A 17479-nucleotide genomic window follows, 5' to 3' on the forward strand; every position below is an offset into this window, starting at 1 on the left:
ATAAGGCATTTTAAATGATTTACACATTTACTTTTGATACTTCAGTGTATTTAAAACCAAATACTTTTAGATTTTTTACTCAAGTAGTATTTTAATGGCGTTCTTTTAAACGTAAAGTACACGTTTAAAGTGGCGTTTAAATACAAAACAAAATTGACAATACAACTTTCATAACAGTTACATACCAATAAAAAAAGACAAATAAAAGAGACTAGCCTGCTGGCCTTACTGAGTCGATAGGAACATTAGCCCGAGGAGGAGGGATATCACACCTGCTATTAAGGTATCTATACTTTTACTCAAGTATGACAATTGGGTACTTTTTCCACCACTGTCAGTAACTACTTCAAAGAGTGGTGGAAAGTAGCATACATTCTCCATCTATAACCCTGCTTGGGCTCTGATATTGCCCAGCCATAAAATAAGTATACCCTGCCCTCTTCTGGGGGTTTAGGGGAACAGCCAGTGTCCACGGATTACATCATTGTTTCTGATGATTCCATTTATAGGAAATATTAGGTCATGCTGCCTGACACCAATCACACCCTGAGAGAGAGCTGAAGTCTCCTCTGGTTGTGTGAGCCCACTGTACGTGGCTATGATACCACATTCACTGTAAGTGACCATGATTCAGTGGATACAGAAGTAGGCCTGCAGGCCACATACATTAGACCTACATATCATTAACAGAGTAACATGGGGAACATTTAGCCACTCATACAGAAACTTGCTGACTTTAACAGAAATATAATAATAATGACGATGATAATAATCATCATCATCATAAATAATCGTTTCTTAGCGGGGAAAATAAGCGAAACTTTCAAGTGACCTTGGTTTTCGAAATTGATTTGGTTTGTTGGAATAAAATGACACCTCGGCAATGGTCAACCATAATAGTCTTCATATCATCTCGTCATTTATTTCACATTCTATATCAAATTGATTGATCCGTTTCTGATAAGAGCTGAAAAGCCTATTCAATTCTGTCCCAGTATCACTATGCAAGTTTTGATTGCTACCCTAGCAGTGGTTTATTTTTTGGATTGACTGGCATGATACCCACGGAACAGCACAAAAACACATTACAATCTAGGGGTTATTTTTGCCGAGCGTTCAATTGGCTACCTGAAACTGCGCTTAACGATAAAAGCCGAATGTTTCGTAATATTAGGCGTACCAGATTAAAACGCATAAATCAAGCCTGGTTTTAAGAATTTAGCCTAACCCCTTTTCGTCATGACCCAACGGCGTTACGTCGGATGAGCCGTATCATACGGTCAGTTTTGTACCGGGTTTATTAGGCAGAAACCCCGAATATTACTTGCTCGATAACATTCATAATAACGCGAGAGTTTGCAAGTTGCCTGACGACTGTAGTTGCAACTGTCAAAGGTAGAGTGGGAACGCGCATAACCCAACACACTACTTACTATATTACTGTACACGGCCGCGAAGATAATATCCGTATAAAAAATACGAAATAATCCCGAGGTAAGGAACCGCAGACGGCAACGAATGCGACCGAGGTCGAATCTTTTCGTTCCTTTTTTCCTCAGGTTCGTTTTCTTTTACTCTAACTAACTCTCTTGCAGCTATCGAAAATTACTGCACTAAACATATTTTTGTGCCTCCCTTTAGCTCCAGCCAGCGCAATGATTTGTTATACTCCTCCTTCGTATTAAAGTCGCCATTTTGCTTCACTGCCTATATAAAACCTTGTATTTAAAATATTATCTCCAAGGAGTCGGAGCCGTCTCTATCTTTCCTGCCTGCTGATTTCATATGTGTTGAGTTTCCAACGAGACGATTGAGGTTGAATTACGTGCCTCGTGGTTGACATATTAATGCATGCGAGGGGGCAAGTGATGGCTGGAAAAAATGGTGAAAGTCTCTAGGATTTAAATAGAAAATTCCCTTTTCCTCCTCCCGTTCCCTCTTCTTCATCGACCCCTCGTCCTCTTTCCTCGGATTCAAAGAGGTGGCTAAGGACCGACCGTGACGACTGGCAGTCCGCCTGCACCTTCGCTCAAGACGGCAGGTGTGATTGCCATGTAACACCGGGAAAGGCGCAGCCAAACCGCCTGACCCTTACGTGGGTGACCCGGGCCACCCAGCCGGTTGTGCTGGGTGACTCCGACATTCCAGGTAGGTGTGGTCTAGAAACCAACGTCCCGATGATATTCATCAACAGCACTGTAAACATTGTAGCCAGTAGCGTTCAAATGCACCAATGTAGCACATTTCCATACGCAAACAGTGTTGCTACAATGTAACCATCTAGAGTGAAACAGACGCAACTCAAACTGCCGTTTTCACCCAGATATGTCACATGTTTCCTACGGACCAAGAGGTGAATGTGGCAGGTTATATTAGATGTTTGATTGACTGTGTGCCTGCGCAGCCTTCAAACATGTAAGTGTTACATTCCCCAAATAGCTCCACTCTTTCACTTTGCTGCTGTTATTTTTGTTAATTCCCTAGTATGCTTAAATTTTATTCCATAGTAGGCTTCTGGGTTTCCACTCTGGTTGCAGCCAGCTGTATGATGTCCTGGTTTCTAACTGTCATGAATTGGAAAGTAGGGTATCAAATGTAGGCAATACTACTAAAGTAGCAGTATAATAGTTGCAATGTAGCAGTAAGTGTTGTATAACAGTAATACAGATAACTCAGAAACTGTGTGTGTGTGGCTTCTCCCCTTTGATCAAGTGTGTGTTCACCTCAAAAGTGTGTGTTCAAGGTACACCACAAGTATGCCCGGTAGTCATAACAGTGCCTTGACCATGTGACAGTTGTGTATTCACTTCAATTGGGTGTAAAGTAAATGTGAATATAGAATATTCTATACTGAATTAGGGCTGGGCGATAAATCAATATCAATAATTATCGAGGTACTTACTTCCCTCAATAACGATATAAAAACATTTAGATACATTTTTGATAATGTCGATATAGAATAATTAGGTACAGCAGTTCCATTTCACCTCTGTGACGCAGCAGGAACGTGCGGAGAAGTGACAATATGCACGTGGAGAGGTAGACACCCACTAAAAACCACTTAGCACCTCGAGTGATGGAGTAGCCACTATTAACCACGAAAAATGAGTAATGTAGGCAAAAACAGTGTCAGTGATAGCCATGGAGAAGGAGCAGCTTCCAACTAAGAAATGATTGATAAAAAGGGTTAAGCTGTTTCAGTTATTTGGAAGTGGTTTGGCTTTTTGAAGTCGGACAAAGAGCAGAGCAATGTTCGGTGCAAATTGTGACGTAGACAGGTGGCTACCAAGTCTGGTAATACGACAAACTTTTTCCCCATCTGAAGAAAAATCACTCTTTGGAACATACAGGAAGTTTGAGTTTGCGCCACGGTATTGATGAACGCCCCTCAAGCACCAGGCAATCTAGGGATGTTCGCCCGACGCAGTCAACACTGACAGCGTTTATGCAAACATCGGAAAGACACAAAGACATCACACATGATATTATGCATTGCGAAGGACATGCTACCAATTCGCACAGTCAAAAAGGAAGGTTTCAAGAGGCTTATCAATTTAATTGGTCCCAGGTACGTGCTCCCTGGCCGCAAACATTTCTCTCACACCGCACGGCCTAAACTCTAGTGTTGGGGAAAAAGTTGAGGAACAGCTCAAGACAGATTTGACGTATTTTGCTACTACTACCGATCTGTGGTCTAGTCGCACGTCAGAGCCTTATATTAGCCTCACTATCCACTATATTGACAGAGTGGAATCTTCAAAATATATGCCTTTGTTTTTTTTAGGCATTCTTGAGCCTGAAGAAGATATCAAACCTTTAACACATTATTTGATTAATATTGTGATAATTATCGTTATCGAATGAATATATATATATATCTATATATATATATATATCGTGATAATTTATTTGCCATATCGCCCAGCCGTACTGTGAATATGGAATATAAAATATATATTTTTAGTTTGAATTGAAAACTGTATTGCAAATCAAAAATTAACCATGGTACATCAATAAACGAATAAACAGAAATGAATTTGTTTTAGTGCCAACATTGTTATTGACAGGACAGTCAGTCAAGACACAATAGAAAGTGTTACAGATATCTTAGGACTATGAATGTGCATAATGTCTCTCTCTGGCTGTCTGTCTGTCTGGCCTAGTGTATCAAACTCTCAGCCCTGCATCTAGATGAATTTTCACCATGGCTCACGTATCCTTACAGATGTGAAGGAGTAAAATATGTGGGACAACCATATACCTCCACTGCCTTGTAATACACAGGGCCCAGGGCTCCCCTGTGGTGTGTGTGTTTGCATGCATGTCTGTGTGAAAATCAGTTTCACAAGTAGACATTTTTGTGATGATCATTTTTTGTTGTTGTACGTAACACAACACAACTCTCCGACACCAAGTCAAATCAAACTTTATTTGTCACATGCGCCGAATACAACAAGTGTAGACCTTAACGTGAAATGCTCACTTACAAGCCCTGAAACAAAAGTGCAGTTCAAGAAGAGTTAAGAAAATATTTACCAAATAAAGTAAAGTAAAAAAGAATAATAAAAAGTAGCACAATAACATTACATTTACATTTACATTTAAGTCATTTAGCAGACGCTCTTATCCAGAGCGACTTACAAATTGGTGCATTCACCTTATGATATCCAGTGGAACAACCACTTTACAATAGTGCATCTAACTCTTAAGGGGGGGGGGGGTTAGAAGGATTACTTTATCCTATCCTAGGTATTCCTTAAAGAGGTGGGGTTTCAGGTGTCTCCGGAAGGTGGTGATTGACTCCGCTGACCTGGCGTCGTGAGGGAGTTTGTTCCACCATTGGGGTGCCAGAGCAGCGAACAGTTTTGACTGGGCTGAGCGGGAACTGTACTTCCTCAGAGGTAGGGAGGCGAGCAGGCCAGAGGTGGATGAACGCAGTGCCCTTGTTTGGGTGTAGGGCCTGATCAGAGCCTGAAGGTACGGAGGTGCCGTTCCCCTCACAGCTCCGTAGGCAAGCACCATGGTCTTGTAGCGGATGCGAGCTTCAACTGGAAGCCAGTGGAGAGAGCGGAGGAGCGGGGTGACGTGAGAGAACTTGGGAAAGTTGAACACCAGACGGGCTGCGGCGTTCTGGATGAGTTGTAGGGGTTTAATGGCACAGGCAGGGAGCCCAGCCAACAGCGAGTTGCAGTAATCCAGACGGGAGATGACAAGTGCCTGGATTAGGACCTGCGCCGCTTCCTGCGTGAGGCAGGGTCGTACTCTGCGAATGTTGTAGAGCATGAACCTACAGGAACGGGTCACCGCCTTGATGTTAGTTGAGAACGACAGGGTGTTGTCCAGGATCACGCCAAGGTTCTTAGCACTCTGGGAGGAGGACACAATGGAGTTGTCAACCGTGATGGCGAGATCATGGAACGGGCAGTCCTTCCCCGGGAGGAAGAGCAGCTCCGTCTTGCCGAGGTTCAGCTTGAGGTGGTGATCCGTCATCCACACTGATATGTCTGCCAGACATGCAGAGATGCGATTCACCACCTGGTTATCAGAGGGGGGAAAGGAGAAGATTAATTGTGTGTCGTCTGCATAGCAATGATAGGAGAGACCATGTGAGGATATGACAGAGCCAAGTGACTTGGTGTATAGCGAGAATAGGAGAGGGCCTAGAACAGAGCCCTGGGGGACACGTGGTGCGGAGACAGATTCTCGCCACGCCACCTGGTAGGAGCGACCTGTAGGACCTGGTAGGAGCGAACATAACAATAACGAGGCTATATACAGGGAGTACCAGTACCAAGTCAGTGTGGAGAATATATACAGGGAGTACCAGTACCAAGTCAGTGTGGAGGTTATATACAGGGAGTACCAGTACCAAGTCAGTGTGGAGGCTATATACAGGGAGTACCAGTACCAAGTCAGTGTGGAGGCTATATACAGGGAGTACCAAGTCAGTGTGGAGGCTATATACAGGGAGTACCAAGTCAGTGTGGAGGCTATATACAGGGAGTACCAAGTCAGTGTGGAGGCTATATACAGGGGGTACCAGTACCAAGTCAGTGTGGAGGCTATATACAGGGAGTACCAGTACCAAGTCAGTGTGGAGGCTATATACAGGGAGTACCAAGTCAGTGTGGAGGCTATATACAGGGGGTACCAGTACCAAGTCAGTGTGGAGGCTATATACAGGGGGTACCAGTACCAAGTCAGTGTGGAGGCTATATACAGGGAGTACCAAGTCAGTGTGGAGGCTATATACAGGGAGTACCAGTACCAAGTCAGTGTGGAGGCTATATACAGGGAGTACCAGTACCAAGTCAGTGTGGAGGTTATATACAGGAAGTACCAAGTCAGTGTGGAGGCTATATACAGGGAGTACCAAGTCAGTGTGGAGGCTATATACAGGGAGTACCAAGTCAGTGTGGAGGCTATATACAGGGAGTTCCAGTACCAAGTCAGTGTGGAGGCTAAATACAGGGAGTACCAAGTCAGTGTGGAGGCTATATACAGGGAGTACCAGAACCAAGTCAGTGTGGAGGCTATATACAGGGAGTACCAAGTCAGTGTGGAGGCTATATACAGGGGGTACCAGTACCAAGTCAGTGTGGATGCTATATACAGGTGGTACCAATACCAAGTCAGTGTGCGGGGGTACAGGTTGAGGTAATTTGTACATGTAGGTAGGGGTGAAGTGACTATGCATAGATGATAAACAGCGAGTAGGAGCAGTGTACAAACAAATGGGGGGGGGTCAAGCAGTCTTACGGCTTGGGGGTAGAAGTAGCCTTTTGGTCCTAGACTTGGCACTCCGGTACCACCATACAAGGTTAAATTAAAGGATTGTTACCTGAGCCACCACATGAATGACCCATTCACCTAATGACTGTAGTTATTCATTAGGTGAATGACATGAATATATGCGTACTGCACTGAGAAAGCAATCCATTTCACTAAGCATAATTAGTCACTGTCAGAATCAGTGGCGGTCGGTGTTTATTTCTGTTACAGCATATTGGATGACTTTAGTTCATATTCCATTCACCCAGCTCAATGTTACATCGATAGGCATAGGCTACTACTTGATACTCAAATTTTCCCTATACCCATCATGAGGTTGCTACAACCTAGCCTACAAATGAAAGTTTACAGCGTAGGTGCACAGGTCAAGAGACAAATTGGAGTAATCCAGGTGACAAACTGACACATTCAATACTGCCTTGCACACACCTGCCTGCATCTAGCTGATCTTTGGCCGGTTACACCAGTCGGGCGTACAGACGTTGGTCTTAAATGCTAGGTCGGGCATAGCTACGTCCGACTTTGGGATCAGAATTTACACCTGTTGCACCAACCAAAAATAAGACGAGTCCTAGCTAAGTCTGGCGTTGGCAATGCACGTTCATGAGATTTGATGCTTCACAATTATGGTTTCTAGGCAGCGGCCATTACTAGGCTGTTACCATCCTCGTGGCAGTTCTAAACATTGCGGGGCATGTCGATTCGCCCATCACTTAGCAAAGCCTACCACGATGTATCCACGTTTTCTTAACCACAACTAGATGGATCGATCAATATTTACTGTGGGAGTGAATATCACTGAATGACAAAAATATTGGAATAAAGTAAGCTAATGTCATTGAAGGCATTTATCATATTGTTGCTTTACTGAAACTTACATCCAACCGTTTTAAATACTTTAAGCTTTATACTTTAGCCATGTGTGGTCAACCATAATTTCATGATTGGGACAGCATTTTCGCACTGCTTTGAGACAAGCATGGGGACTCGTCAATGAGAATGGGAGCGTGCTCGGCCCTCCTTTTCCTTTAGTCCACAATCATTTGTTTTGTCTTGATCACGTTGAGGGAGAGGTTGTTGTCCTGGCACCACACGGCGAGGTCTCTGACCTCCTCACTATTAGCTGTCTCATCGTTGTCGGTGATTACGCCTACTACTGTTGTGTCGTCGGCAAACTTAATGATGGCCATGCAGTCATGATACCAACATAGTTGTGACGAGGGCACGACAATGCCTCTTCCCCCTCAGGAGGCTGAAAAGATTTGGCATGGGCCCTCAGATCCTCAAAAAGTTATACAGCTGCACCATCGAGAGCATCCTGACGGGTTGCATCACCGTCTGTTATGGCAACTGCTCGGCCTCTGACCGCAAGGCACTACAGAGGGTAGTGCGTACGGCCCAGTAAATCACTGGGGCCAAGCTGCCTGCCATCCAGGACCTCTATACCAGGCGGTGTCAGAGGAAAGCCCTAAAAATGATCAAAGGCTCCAGCCACCCAAGACACAGACTGTTCTCTCTTCTACCTCACAGCAAGTCTGGAACCAACAGGACCCTGAACAACTTCTACTCCGAAGCCATAAGACTGCTAAATAGTTAGCTGTAATGGCCCTTTTTTTGACTCATCACATGCTACTGTTTATTATCTATCCTGTTGCCTAGACACTTTATTTTATTTTTACTATTTTCTACATTGTAACATAATAGTGAAGACATCAAAACTATGAAATAACACATGGAATCATGTCGTAACCAAAAAAGTGCTCAACAAATCAAAATATATTTTAGATTCTTCAAAGTAGCCACCCTTTGCCTTGAACAGCTTTGCACACTCTTGGCATTCTCTCAACCAGCTTCATGAGATAGTCACCTGGAATGCATTTCAATTAACAGGTGTGCCTTGTTAAAAGTATAATTTCTTTCCTTTTATTATATACACTGCTCAAAAAAATAAAGGGAACACTAAAATAACACATCCTAGATCTGAATGAATGAAATATTCTTATTAAATACTTTTTTCTTTACATAGTTGAATGTGCTGACGACAAAATCACACAAAAATTATCAATGTAAATCAAATTTATCAACCCATGGAGGTCTGGATTTGGAGTCACACTCAAAATTAAAGTGGAAAACCACACTACAGGCTGATCCAACTTTGATGTAATGTCCTTAAAACAAGTCAAAATGAGGCTCAGTAGTGTGTGTGGCCTCCACGTGCCTGTATGACCTCCCTACAATGCCTGGGCATGCTCCTGATGAGGTGGCGGATGGTCTCCTGAGGGATCTCCTCCCAGACCTGGACTAAAGCATCCGCCAACTCCTGGACAGTCTGTGGTGTGGCGTTGGTGGATGGAGCGAGACATGATGTCCCAGATGTGCTCAATTGGATTCAGGTCTGGGGAACGGGCGGGCCAGTCCATAGCATCAATGCCTTCCTCTTGCAGGAACTGCTGACACACTCCAGCCACATGAGGTCTAGCATTGTCTTGCATTAGGAGGAACCCAGGGCCAACCGCACCAGCATATGGTGTCACAAGGGGTCTGAGGATCTCATCTCGGTACCTAATGGCAGTCAGGCTACCCCAAAGAAATGCCACCCCACACCATGACTGACCCACCGCCAAACCTGGAGGATGTTGCAGGCAGCAGAACGTTCTCCACGGCGTCTCCAGACTCTGTCACGTCTGTCACGTGCTCAGTGTGAACCTGCTTTCATCTGTGAAGAGCACAGGGCGCCAGTGGCGAATTTGCCAATCTTGGTGTTCTCTGGCAAATGCCAAACGTCCTGCACGGTGTTGGGCTGTAAGCACAACCCCCACCTGTGGACGTCGGGCCCTCATACCACCCTCATGGAGTCTGTTTCTGACCATTTGAGCAGACACATGCACATTTGTGGCCTGCTGGAGGTCATTTTGCAGGGCTCTGGCAGTGCTCCCCCTGCTCCTCCTTGCACAAAGGCGGAGGTAGCGGTCCTGCTGCTGGGTAGTTGCCCTCCTACGGCCTCCTCCACGTCTCCTGATGTACTGGCCTGTCTCCTGGTAGCGCCTCCATGCTCTGGACACTACGCTGACAGACACAGCAAACCTTCTTGCCACAGCTCGCATTGATGTGCCATCCTGGATGAGCTGCACTACCTGAGCCACTTGTGTGGGTTGTAGACTCCGTCTCATGCTACCACTAGAGTGAAAGCACCGCCAGCATTCAAAAGTGACCAAAACATCAGCCAGGAAGCATAGGAACTGAGAAGTGGTCTGTGGTCACCACCTGCAGAACCACTCCTTTATTGGGGGTGTCTTGCTAATTGCCTATAATTTCCACCTGTTGTCTATTCCATTTGCACAACAGCATGTGACATTTATTGTCAATCAGTCTTGCTTCCTAAGTGGACAGTTTGATTTCACAGAAGTGTGATTGACTTGGAGTTACATTGTGTTGTTTAAGTGTTCCCTTTATTTTTTTGAGCAGTGTATATATATTTTTTAAATGTAACCTTTTTAACTAGGCAAGTCAGTTAAGAACAAATTCTCATTTACAATGACGGCCTACCCCGGCCAAACCCGGACGATGCTGGGCCAATTGTGCACTGCCCTATGGGACTCGCAATCACGGGCGGATGTGATTCAGACTTCTAAATGCGTTTGAGCCAATCAGTTTTGTTGTTATAAGGTAGTTGTGGGAAACATAACATAGCCCTATTTGATAAAAGATGAAGTCCATATTATGGCAAGTACAGCTCAAATAAGCAATGAGAAACGACAGTCCATTACTTTAAGACATGAAGGTCAGTCAATCTGGAAAATGTCAACAATTTTGAAAGTTCCTTCAGGTGCAGTTGCAAAAACCATCAAGCTCTATGATTAAACTGGCTCTCATGAGGACCGCCACAGTAAAGGAAGACCCAGAGTTACCTCTGCTGTAGAGGATACGTTCATTAGATTTACAAGCCTCAGAAATTGCAGCCCAAATAAATGTTTCACAGAGTTCAAGTAACAGACATATCAACATAAACTGTTCAGAGGAGACTGTGTGAATCAGACCTTCATGGTCGAATTGCTGCAAAGAAACCACTACTAAAGGACACCAATAAGAAGAAGAGACTTGCTTGTGCCCGGAAACACAAGCAATGGACATTAGACTGGTGGAAATCCAAATTGGAGATTTTTGGTTCCAACCTCTGTGTCTTTCTGAGACACAGAGCAGGTGAACAGATGATCTCTGCATGTGCGGTTTCTACCCTGTGAAGCATGGAGGAGGTGTGATTGTGTGGGGGTGCTTTGTTGGTGACACTGTTTGTGATTTATTTAGAATTCAAGGCACACTTAACCAGCATGGCTACCACAGCATTCTGCAGCGATATGCCATCCCATCTGGTTTGCGCTTAGTGAGACTATACAATTTGTTTTTCAACAAGACAATGACCCAAAACACACTTTTAGGCTGTGCAAGGTCTATTTGACCAAGGAGAGTGATGGAGTGGTGCATCAGATGACCTGGCCTCCACAATCACCCGACCTCAACCCAATTTGAGACTTTAAAAAATATATATTTCACCTTTTTTTAACTAGGTAGGCTAGTTGAGAACAAGTTCTCATTTACAACTGCGACCTGGCCAAGATAAAGCAAAGCAGTGCGACACAAACAACACAGAGTTACACATGGAATAAACATGCGTACAGTCAATAACACAATAGAAAATAGAAAGTCTATATACATTGTGTGCAAATGGCGTGAGGAGGTAAGGCAATAAATAGGCCGTAGTAGCAAAGTAATTCAATTTAGCAAATTAACACCTGAGTGATAGATGTGCAGATGATAATGTGCAAGTAGAAATACTGGTGTTGAAAGAGCAGAAAAGTAAATAAAAACTATATGGGGATGAGGTATGTAGATTGGATGGGCTATTTACAGATGGGCTATGTACAGCTACATTGATCGGTTAGCTGCTCAGATAGCTGATGTTTAAAGTTATCGAGGGAAATATAAGTCTCCAGCTTCAATTTTTTTCTATTTTTTTAAATTGCAATTTGTTCTAGTCATTGGCAGCAGAGAACGGGAAGGAAAGGCGGTGTTGGCTTTGGGGATGACCAGTGAGATATACCTGCTGGCGCGTGTGCTACGGGTGGGTGTTGTTATCGTGACCAGTGAGCTGAGATAAGGTGGAGCTTTACCTAGCATAGACTTATAGATGACCTTGAGCCAGTGGGTCTGGTGACGAATAGCTAGCGAGGGCAAGCCGACTAGAGCATACAGGTCGCAGTGGTGGGTGGTATATGGGGCTTTGGTGATAAAACAAATGCCACTGTGATAGACTGCATCCAGTTTGCTGAGTAGAGTATTGGAAGCTATTTTGTAAATGACATCGCCAAAGTCAAGGATCGGTAGGATAGTCAGTTTTACGAGGGTATGTTTGGCGGCATGAGTGAAGGATGCTTTGTTGCGAAATAGGAATCCAATTCTAGATTTAATTTAGGATTGGTGATGTTTAATATGAGTCTGGAAGGAGAGTTTACAGTCTAGCTAGACACCTAGAATATGTGGAAAACTACAAATCACTAAGTCAGAACCGTCCAGAGTAGTGATGCTTGTCGGGGGGGCGGGTGCGGGCAGCGAACGGTTGAAGAGCATGCATTTAGTTTAACTTGCATTTAAGAGCAGTTGGAGGCCAAGGAAGGAGTGTTGAATGGCAGTGAAGCTCGTTTGAAGGTTTGTTAACACCGTGTCTAAAGAAGGGCCAGATGTATACAGAATGGTGTCGTCTGCGTAGAGGTGGATCAGGGAATCACCCGCAGCAAGAGCGACATCGTTGATATATACAGAGAAAAGAGTCTGCCCGAGAATTGAACCCTGTGGTAACCCCAGAGACTGTCAGAGGTCTGGACCACAGGCCCTCTGATTTGACATACTGAACTCTGTCTGAGAAGTAGTTGGTGAGAAACCAAGGCTGTTGAGTCTGCCGATAAGAATGTGGTGATTGACAGAGTCGAAAGCCTTGGCCAGGTCGATGAAGACGGCTGCACAGTAGTGTCTTTTTATTGATGGCGGTTATGATATCGTTTAGGACCTTGAGCGTGGCTTAGGTGCACCCGTGACCAGCTCTGAAACCGGATTGCACAGCGGAGAAGGTACTGCGGGACTCAATGGTCAGGGATCTGTTTTATCTTGGCTCTCGAAGACTTTAGAAAGGCAGGGCAGGATGGATATAGGTCGATAACAGTTTGGGTCTAGAGTGTCACCCCCTTTGAAGAGGGGGATGACTGCGGAAGCTTTCCAATCTTTAGGGATCGCGGACGAAACGAAAGAGGTTGAACAGACTGGTAATAGGAGTTGCAACATTAGAGGTGGATAATTTTAGAAGGAGAGGGTCCAGGTTGTCTAGCCCAACTGATTTGTAAGGGTCCAGGTTTTGCAGCTCTTTCAGAACATCTGCTATCTGGATTTGGGTGAAGGAGAAGCTTGGGAGGCTTGGGCAAGTAGCTGCGAGAAATGCTTATTGAAATTCTCGATTATCGTGGATTTATTGGTAGTGACAGTGTTACCTAGCCTCAGTGCAGTGGGCAGCTGGGAGGAGGTGCTCTTATTCTCCATGGAATTTACAGTGTCCCAGAACTTTTTGGAGTTAAGAGCTACAGTATGCAAATTTCTGTTTGATAAAGCTAGCCTTTGCTTTCCTGACTGATTGCGTGTATTGTTTCCTGACTTCTCTGAACAGTTGCATATCGCGGGGACTTTTCGATGCTAGTGCAGTCCGCCACAGCATGTTTTTGTGCTGGTCGAGGGCAGTCAGGTCTGAAGTGAACCAGGGGCTATATCCGTTCTTAGTTCTACATTTTTTGAAAGGGGCATGCTGCTGATATTAAGATGGTGAGGAAATTACTTTTAAAGAATGACCAGGCATCCTCGACTGACGGGATGAGGTCAATATCCTTCCAGGATACCCGGGCCAGGTCGATTAGAAAGGCCTGCTCGCAGAAATCTTTTTGGGAGCTTTTGACAGTGATGAGGGGTGGTCGTTTGACCATGGACCCATAGCGGATGCAGGCAATGAGGCAGTGATCGCTGAGATCCTGATTGAAAGCAGCAGAGGTGTATTTGGAGGGCAAGTTGGTCAGGATAATATCTATGAGGGTGCACATGTTTACGGATTTAGGGTTGTACCTGGTGGATTTGATGATCATTTGTGTGAGATTGAGGGCATCTAATTTAGATTGTAGGACTGCTGGGGTGTTAAGCATATCCCAGTTTAGGTCACCTAACAGAACGAACTCTGAAGATAGATGAGGGGCAATCAATTCACATATGGTGTCCAGGGCACAGCTGGGAGCTGAGGGGTTTGAGATGAGTTGGACTGCAGAGTGAAGGAAAAGCAGCCAACAAGTGCTCAGCATATGTGGGAACTCCTTCAAGACTGTTGGAAAGCATTCCTCATGAAGCTGGTTAAGAGAATGTCTAGAGTCTGCAAAGCTGTCATCTAGGCAAAGGGTGGCTACTTTAAAGAATCTCAAATATAAAATATATTGTTTAACACTTTTTTGGTTAGTACATGATTCCATATGTGTTATTTCATAGTATTGTTGTCTTCACTATTAATCTATAATGTATAAAATAGTAAAAAATAAAGAAAAACCCTGGAATGAGTAGGTGTGTCTGAATGTTTAACTGATACTGAAAATACATTGCCTTGACAACATGTTGTTGTGTTAAAGCCTGAATTCAAAGTGGATTACACAGTTTTCGTATCTCACCCTTCTACACACAATACCCCATAAAGACAAAGTGAAAACTTGTTTTTAGAAATTTTACAGAAATATCTAACTTACGTAAGGTAAGTATTCACACCCCTGAGTCAATTCTTTGTAGAAGCACCTTTGGCGGTGATTACAGCTTTGAGTCGTCTTGGGTATGTCTGTATCAGCTTTGCACGTCCTATTTTTCATTTCAGCTTCTCTCAAGCTGTTAAGTTAGATGTGGACTCCAATCAAGTTGTAGTGACATCTCAAGGACTATCAAAGGAAATTGGATGCACCTGAGCTCAATTTATATTGTCATAGCAAAGGGGTGTGACATACAATTTGATTTGACCTCTGATTACAGTTCACTTTCTTAGCAGCCTCCTACAGCATCATCACTCTACTCATTATATAATTCCTTCTCGCATTTACTGTGACCAGGCGCAAAGATCTCTCCAAGCCAAACCTTCAATACCATAGCCGCTAACCGTTGCACAGCCTACATTGTTGTCACCATATTAAGGTTATAGTCAACAAACTAGAACTAACACGGGAGTAAACCCACGATCAAATGAATGTGTACAATCACACAGTACAGTGTACAGCAAGCAGTTTAGCAGTTACACCGGCGGGCCTCGGTGGTTTTCAATTACTAAAACCGGCGCTTATCTTGACTTGGAAGAGTTGCAGTGTTGGATAGCCTTAGCCAGCTAGCTAACATAAATAGCATTCATCTCTGTTTAAATCAGGTTGTTGAGTAGGCTAAATTGGCTGCATTAACATTCAATTACTTAGCTAAGACAATAATTACAAGAATACAATTCATTATAGCTAGCGCTCCATCTCTCTGCAGCTTCTCCTTCATTTTTGAAGAAATGAATTTGTTCAAAACTGTTAAACTATTGTCTTTCTCCCTCTGAGTCAACTACTCACCACACTTTATGCAGTGCTAGCTAGCTGTAGCTTATGCTTTTAGTAATATATTTATTTCTTTGATCCTTTGATTGGATGGACAACATGTCAGCTCATACTGCAAGAGCTCTGATAGGTTGGAGGACATCCTCAGGAAGTTGTCATAATTACTGTGTAAGTATATGGAAGGGGTTGAGAACCATGAGCCTCCTAGGTTTTGTAATGAAGTCGATGTACGCAGAGAAGGACGGAAAATAGTTGTCCTCTGGCTACGGAGCTTTCCAAGAGGGTGCTGTTGAGGCTGCTGTAGATCTTCATTGCAAAACTTTGTGTTTTAATCAGTTACTTGGTGGCGTGAATATATTTAGTATAGTTCTTTCTAAAAATGGTAACTTTTTCAATGTTTCCCTATTTTAATTGGTATGAAATTCACTTAGTCAATTCACTTTATTGCCAGCAATATACCACCCTGCATCCCACCGCTGGCTTGCATCTGAAGCTAAGCAGGGTTGGTTTTGGTCAGTCCCTGGATGGGAGACCAGATGGTGTTGGAAAGCCAGTAGGAGGCACTCTTTCCTCTGGTATAAACAAAATATCCCAAGGCCCCAGGGCACTTATTGGGAGACATTGCCCTGTGTTGGGGGCAGTCTTTCGGATGGATGTTAAACGGGTGTCCTGACTCTCTGTAGTCACTCAAGATCCCATGGCCCATCGTAAGAGTAGTGGTGTTAACCACGGTGTCCGAGCTAAATTCCCAATCTGGCCTTCATGCCACCTAATCATCTCCAGTTTACAATTGGCTCATTAATCTCCTCTCCCCTGTAACTATTCCCCAGGTCATTGCTGTAAATGAGAATGTGTTCTCTCAGTCAACTTACCAGGTAAAATAAAAAATTAATTAAATAGTAGGATGATCCTCCACTGGTCAGCAATATTTCATCAGCCATTAACCAGTGTGCTTTGGAGTGATGATGGCCAGAATCAACATGATATACTGTACATCATCTGGCTCTGAAGATCTTCCCTCAGAGACCAGGACATTCCCCAAACTATTTAATAAAATATCATATTGCATTCCGTCTTTGTTGTTCATTTGGTTAAGCCTGTACTTGATTTATCTGACTACATGGACCAGGCATGAAGTCTACACTCCAGCCCACTAAACTTAATGGTCTCTAAATAGAATAAAAAATGCATTAAGAAGCTATAGATAGTGGAATGATGAGGTATTCCAGCATAATTTATCGATGCAATTCTTGATTTCAGCCCATGCTCGGACTTCTCGTCAACGCAATGCTAACTTATTATTGTGAAGTGCTTAGAAATCAAAATGTGTCTATTACTGCTAGTTCTCTCTCTCTGTCTCTCTCCATGATGGTACATTGACTCTGTACTACTGTACTCCACTTTTCTCTAAGTGGCTTACCATGGAGTTCAGTTCATATGTATCTGAAATTATTGATTTTTAAATGAAACATGGAAGGTCATGCTCTCATTTTACCAGGATGATAGCTTTGCCTCCATCTGGATAACTGAAATACCACTTCCAGGGCTGGAAAAGTCATTTCACTGGATGTTGAGAGAGAATTGCAGAAAAATGATTTTAGCAAGGAAAATAATTTGTTGATTAGATGTTTGTTCGGTTTAGTGTGTGTCTAATATTGCCCCGTTTGTAAGTTAGACTACCAAAGTTCCTGAAACTTCATATCATAGTTATGACACGGTGATCACAGATTAGTACAACTAGTCAACTGCAGACGACCATGGATGTGTCTGACTGAAACATAATTTACATAACTATATATTAATCTCCCTCTCCTGTCCCCAAGCATGGAGACCCCCAGTATCCCCCGGCTGGCGAAGCTGTCATCAAGGGGTCGTCCTCCAAAACAGGCCCACCCCCAGGAGACTGGCAGGACAACAGCCACAGCCCCTGAGAACAACAAACACAGTAAGTGACCTCTGAAAACAACCATGCACAGTTACTGTGTATGGGCTTTGATTCAGCGCAGCTCTCATGAGAGTGGTTGGAAGGGAGAAGGGCGTTC

General features: G+C 43.8%; 1 protein-coding gene across 3 annotated transcripts in view; it reads left to right on the forward strand.

Annotated features, from left to right (window-relative positions):
- The first annotated feature begins 1243 nt into the window (after positions 1 to 1243).
- The window catches only part of LOC139559528 (zinc finger protein 512B-like), an 88251-nt gene continuing 72015 nt past the window's right edge, over positions 1244 to 17479 (forward strand). The window contains exons 1-3 of one of the 3 annotated variants that reach the window (XM_071375604.1): positions 1244 to 1559; positions 1980 to 2148; positions 17261 to 17382. In XM_071375604.1, the coding sequence (XP_071231705.1) occupies positions 17262 to 17382 (121 nt within the window). In that variant the 5' untranslated portion in view covers positions 1244 to 1559; positions 1980 to 2148; position 17261. Of the gene's footprint in view, positions 1560 to 1595; positions 2149 to 17260; positions 17383 to 17479 lie in introns of those variants that run through there. The other 2 variants (XM_071375605.1, XM_071375606.1) reach the window with 2 other exon arrangements.

Source organism: Salvelinus alpinus, chromosome 30, assembly GCF_045679555.1.
Source record: "Salvelinus alpinus chromosome 30, SLU_Salpinus.1, whole genome shotgun sequence".
Taxonomy (NCBI): domain Eukaryota; kingdom Metazoa; phylum Chordata; class Actinopteri; order Salmoniformes; family Salmonidae; genus Salvelinus; species Salvelinus alpinus.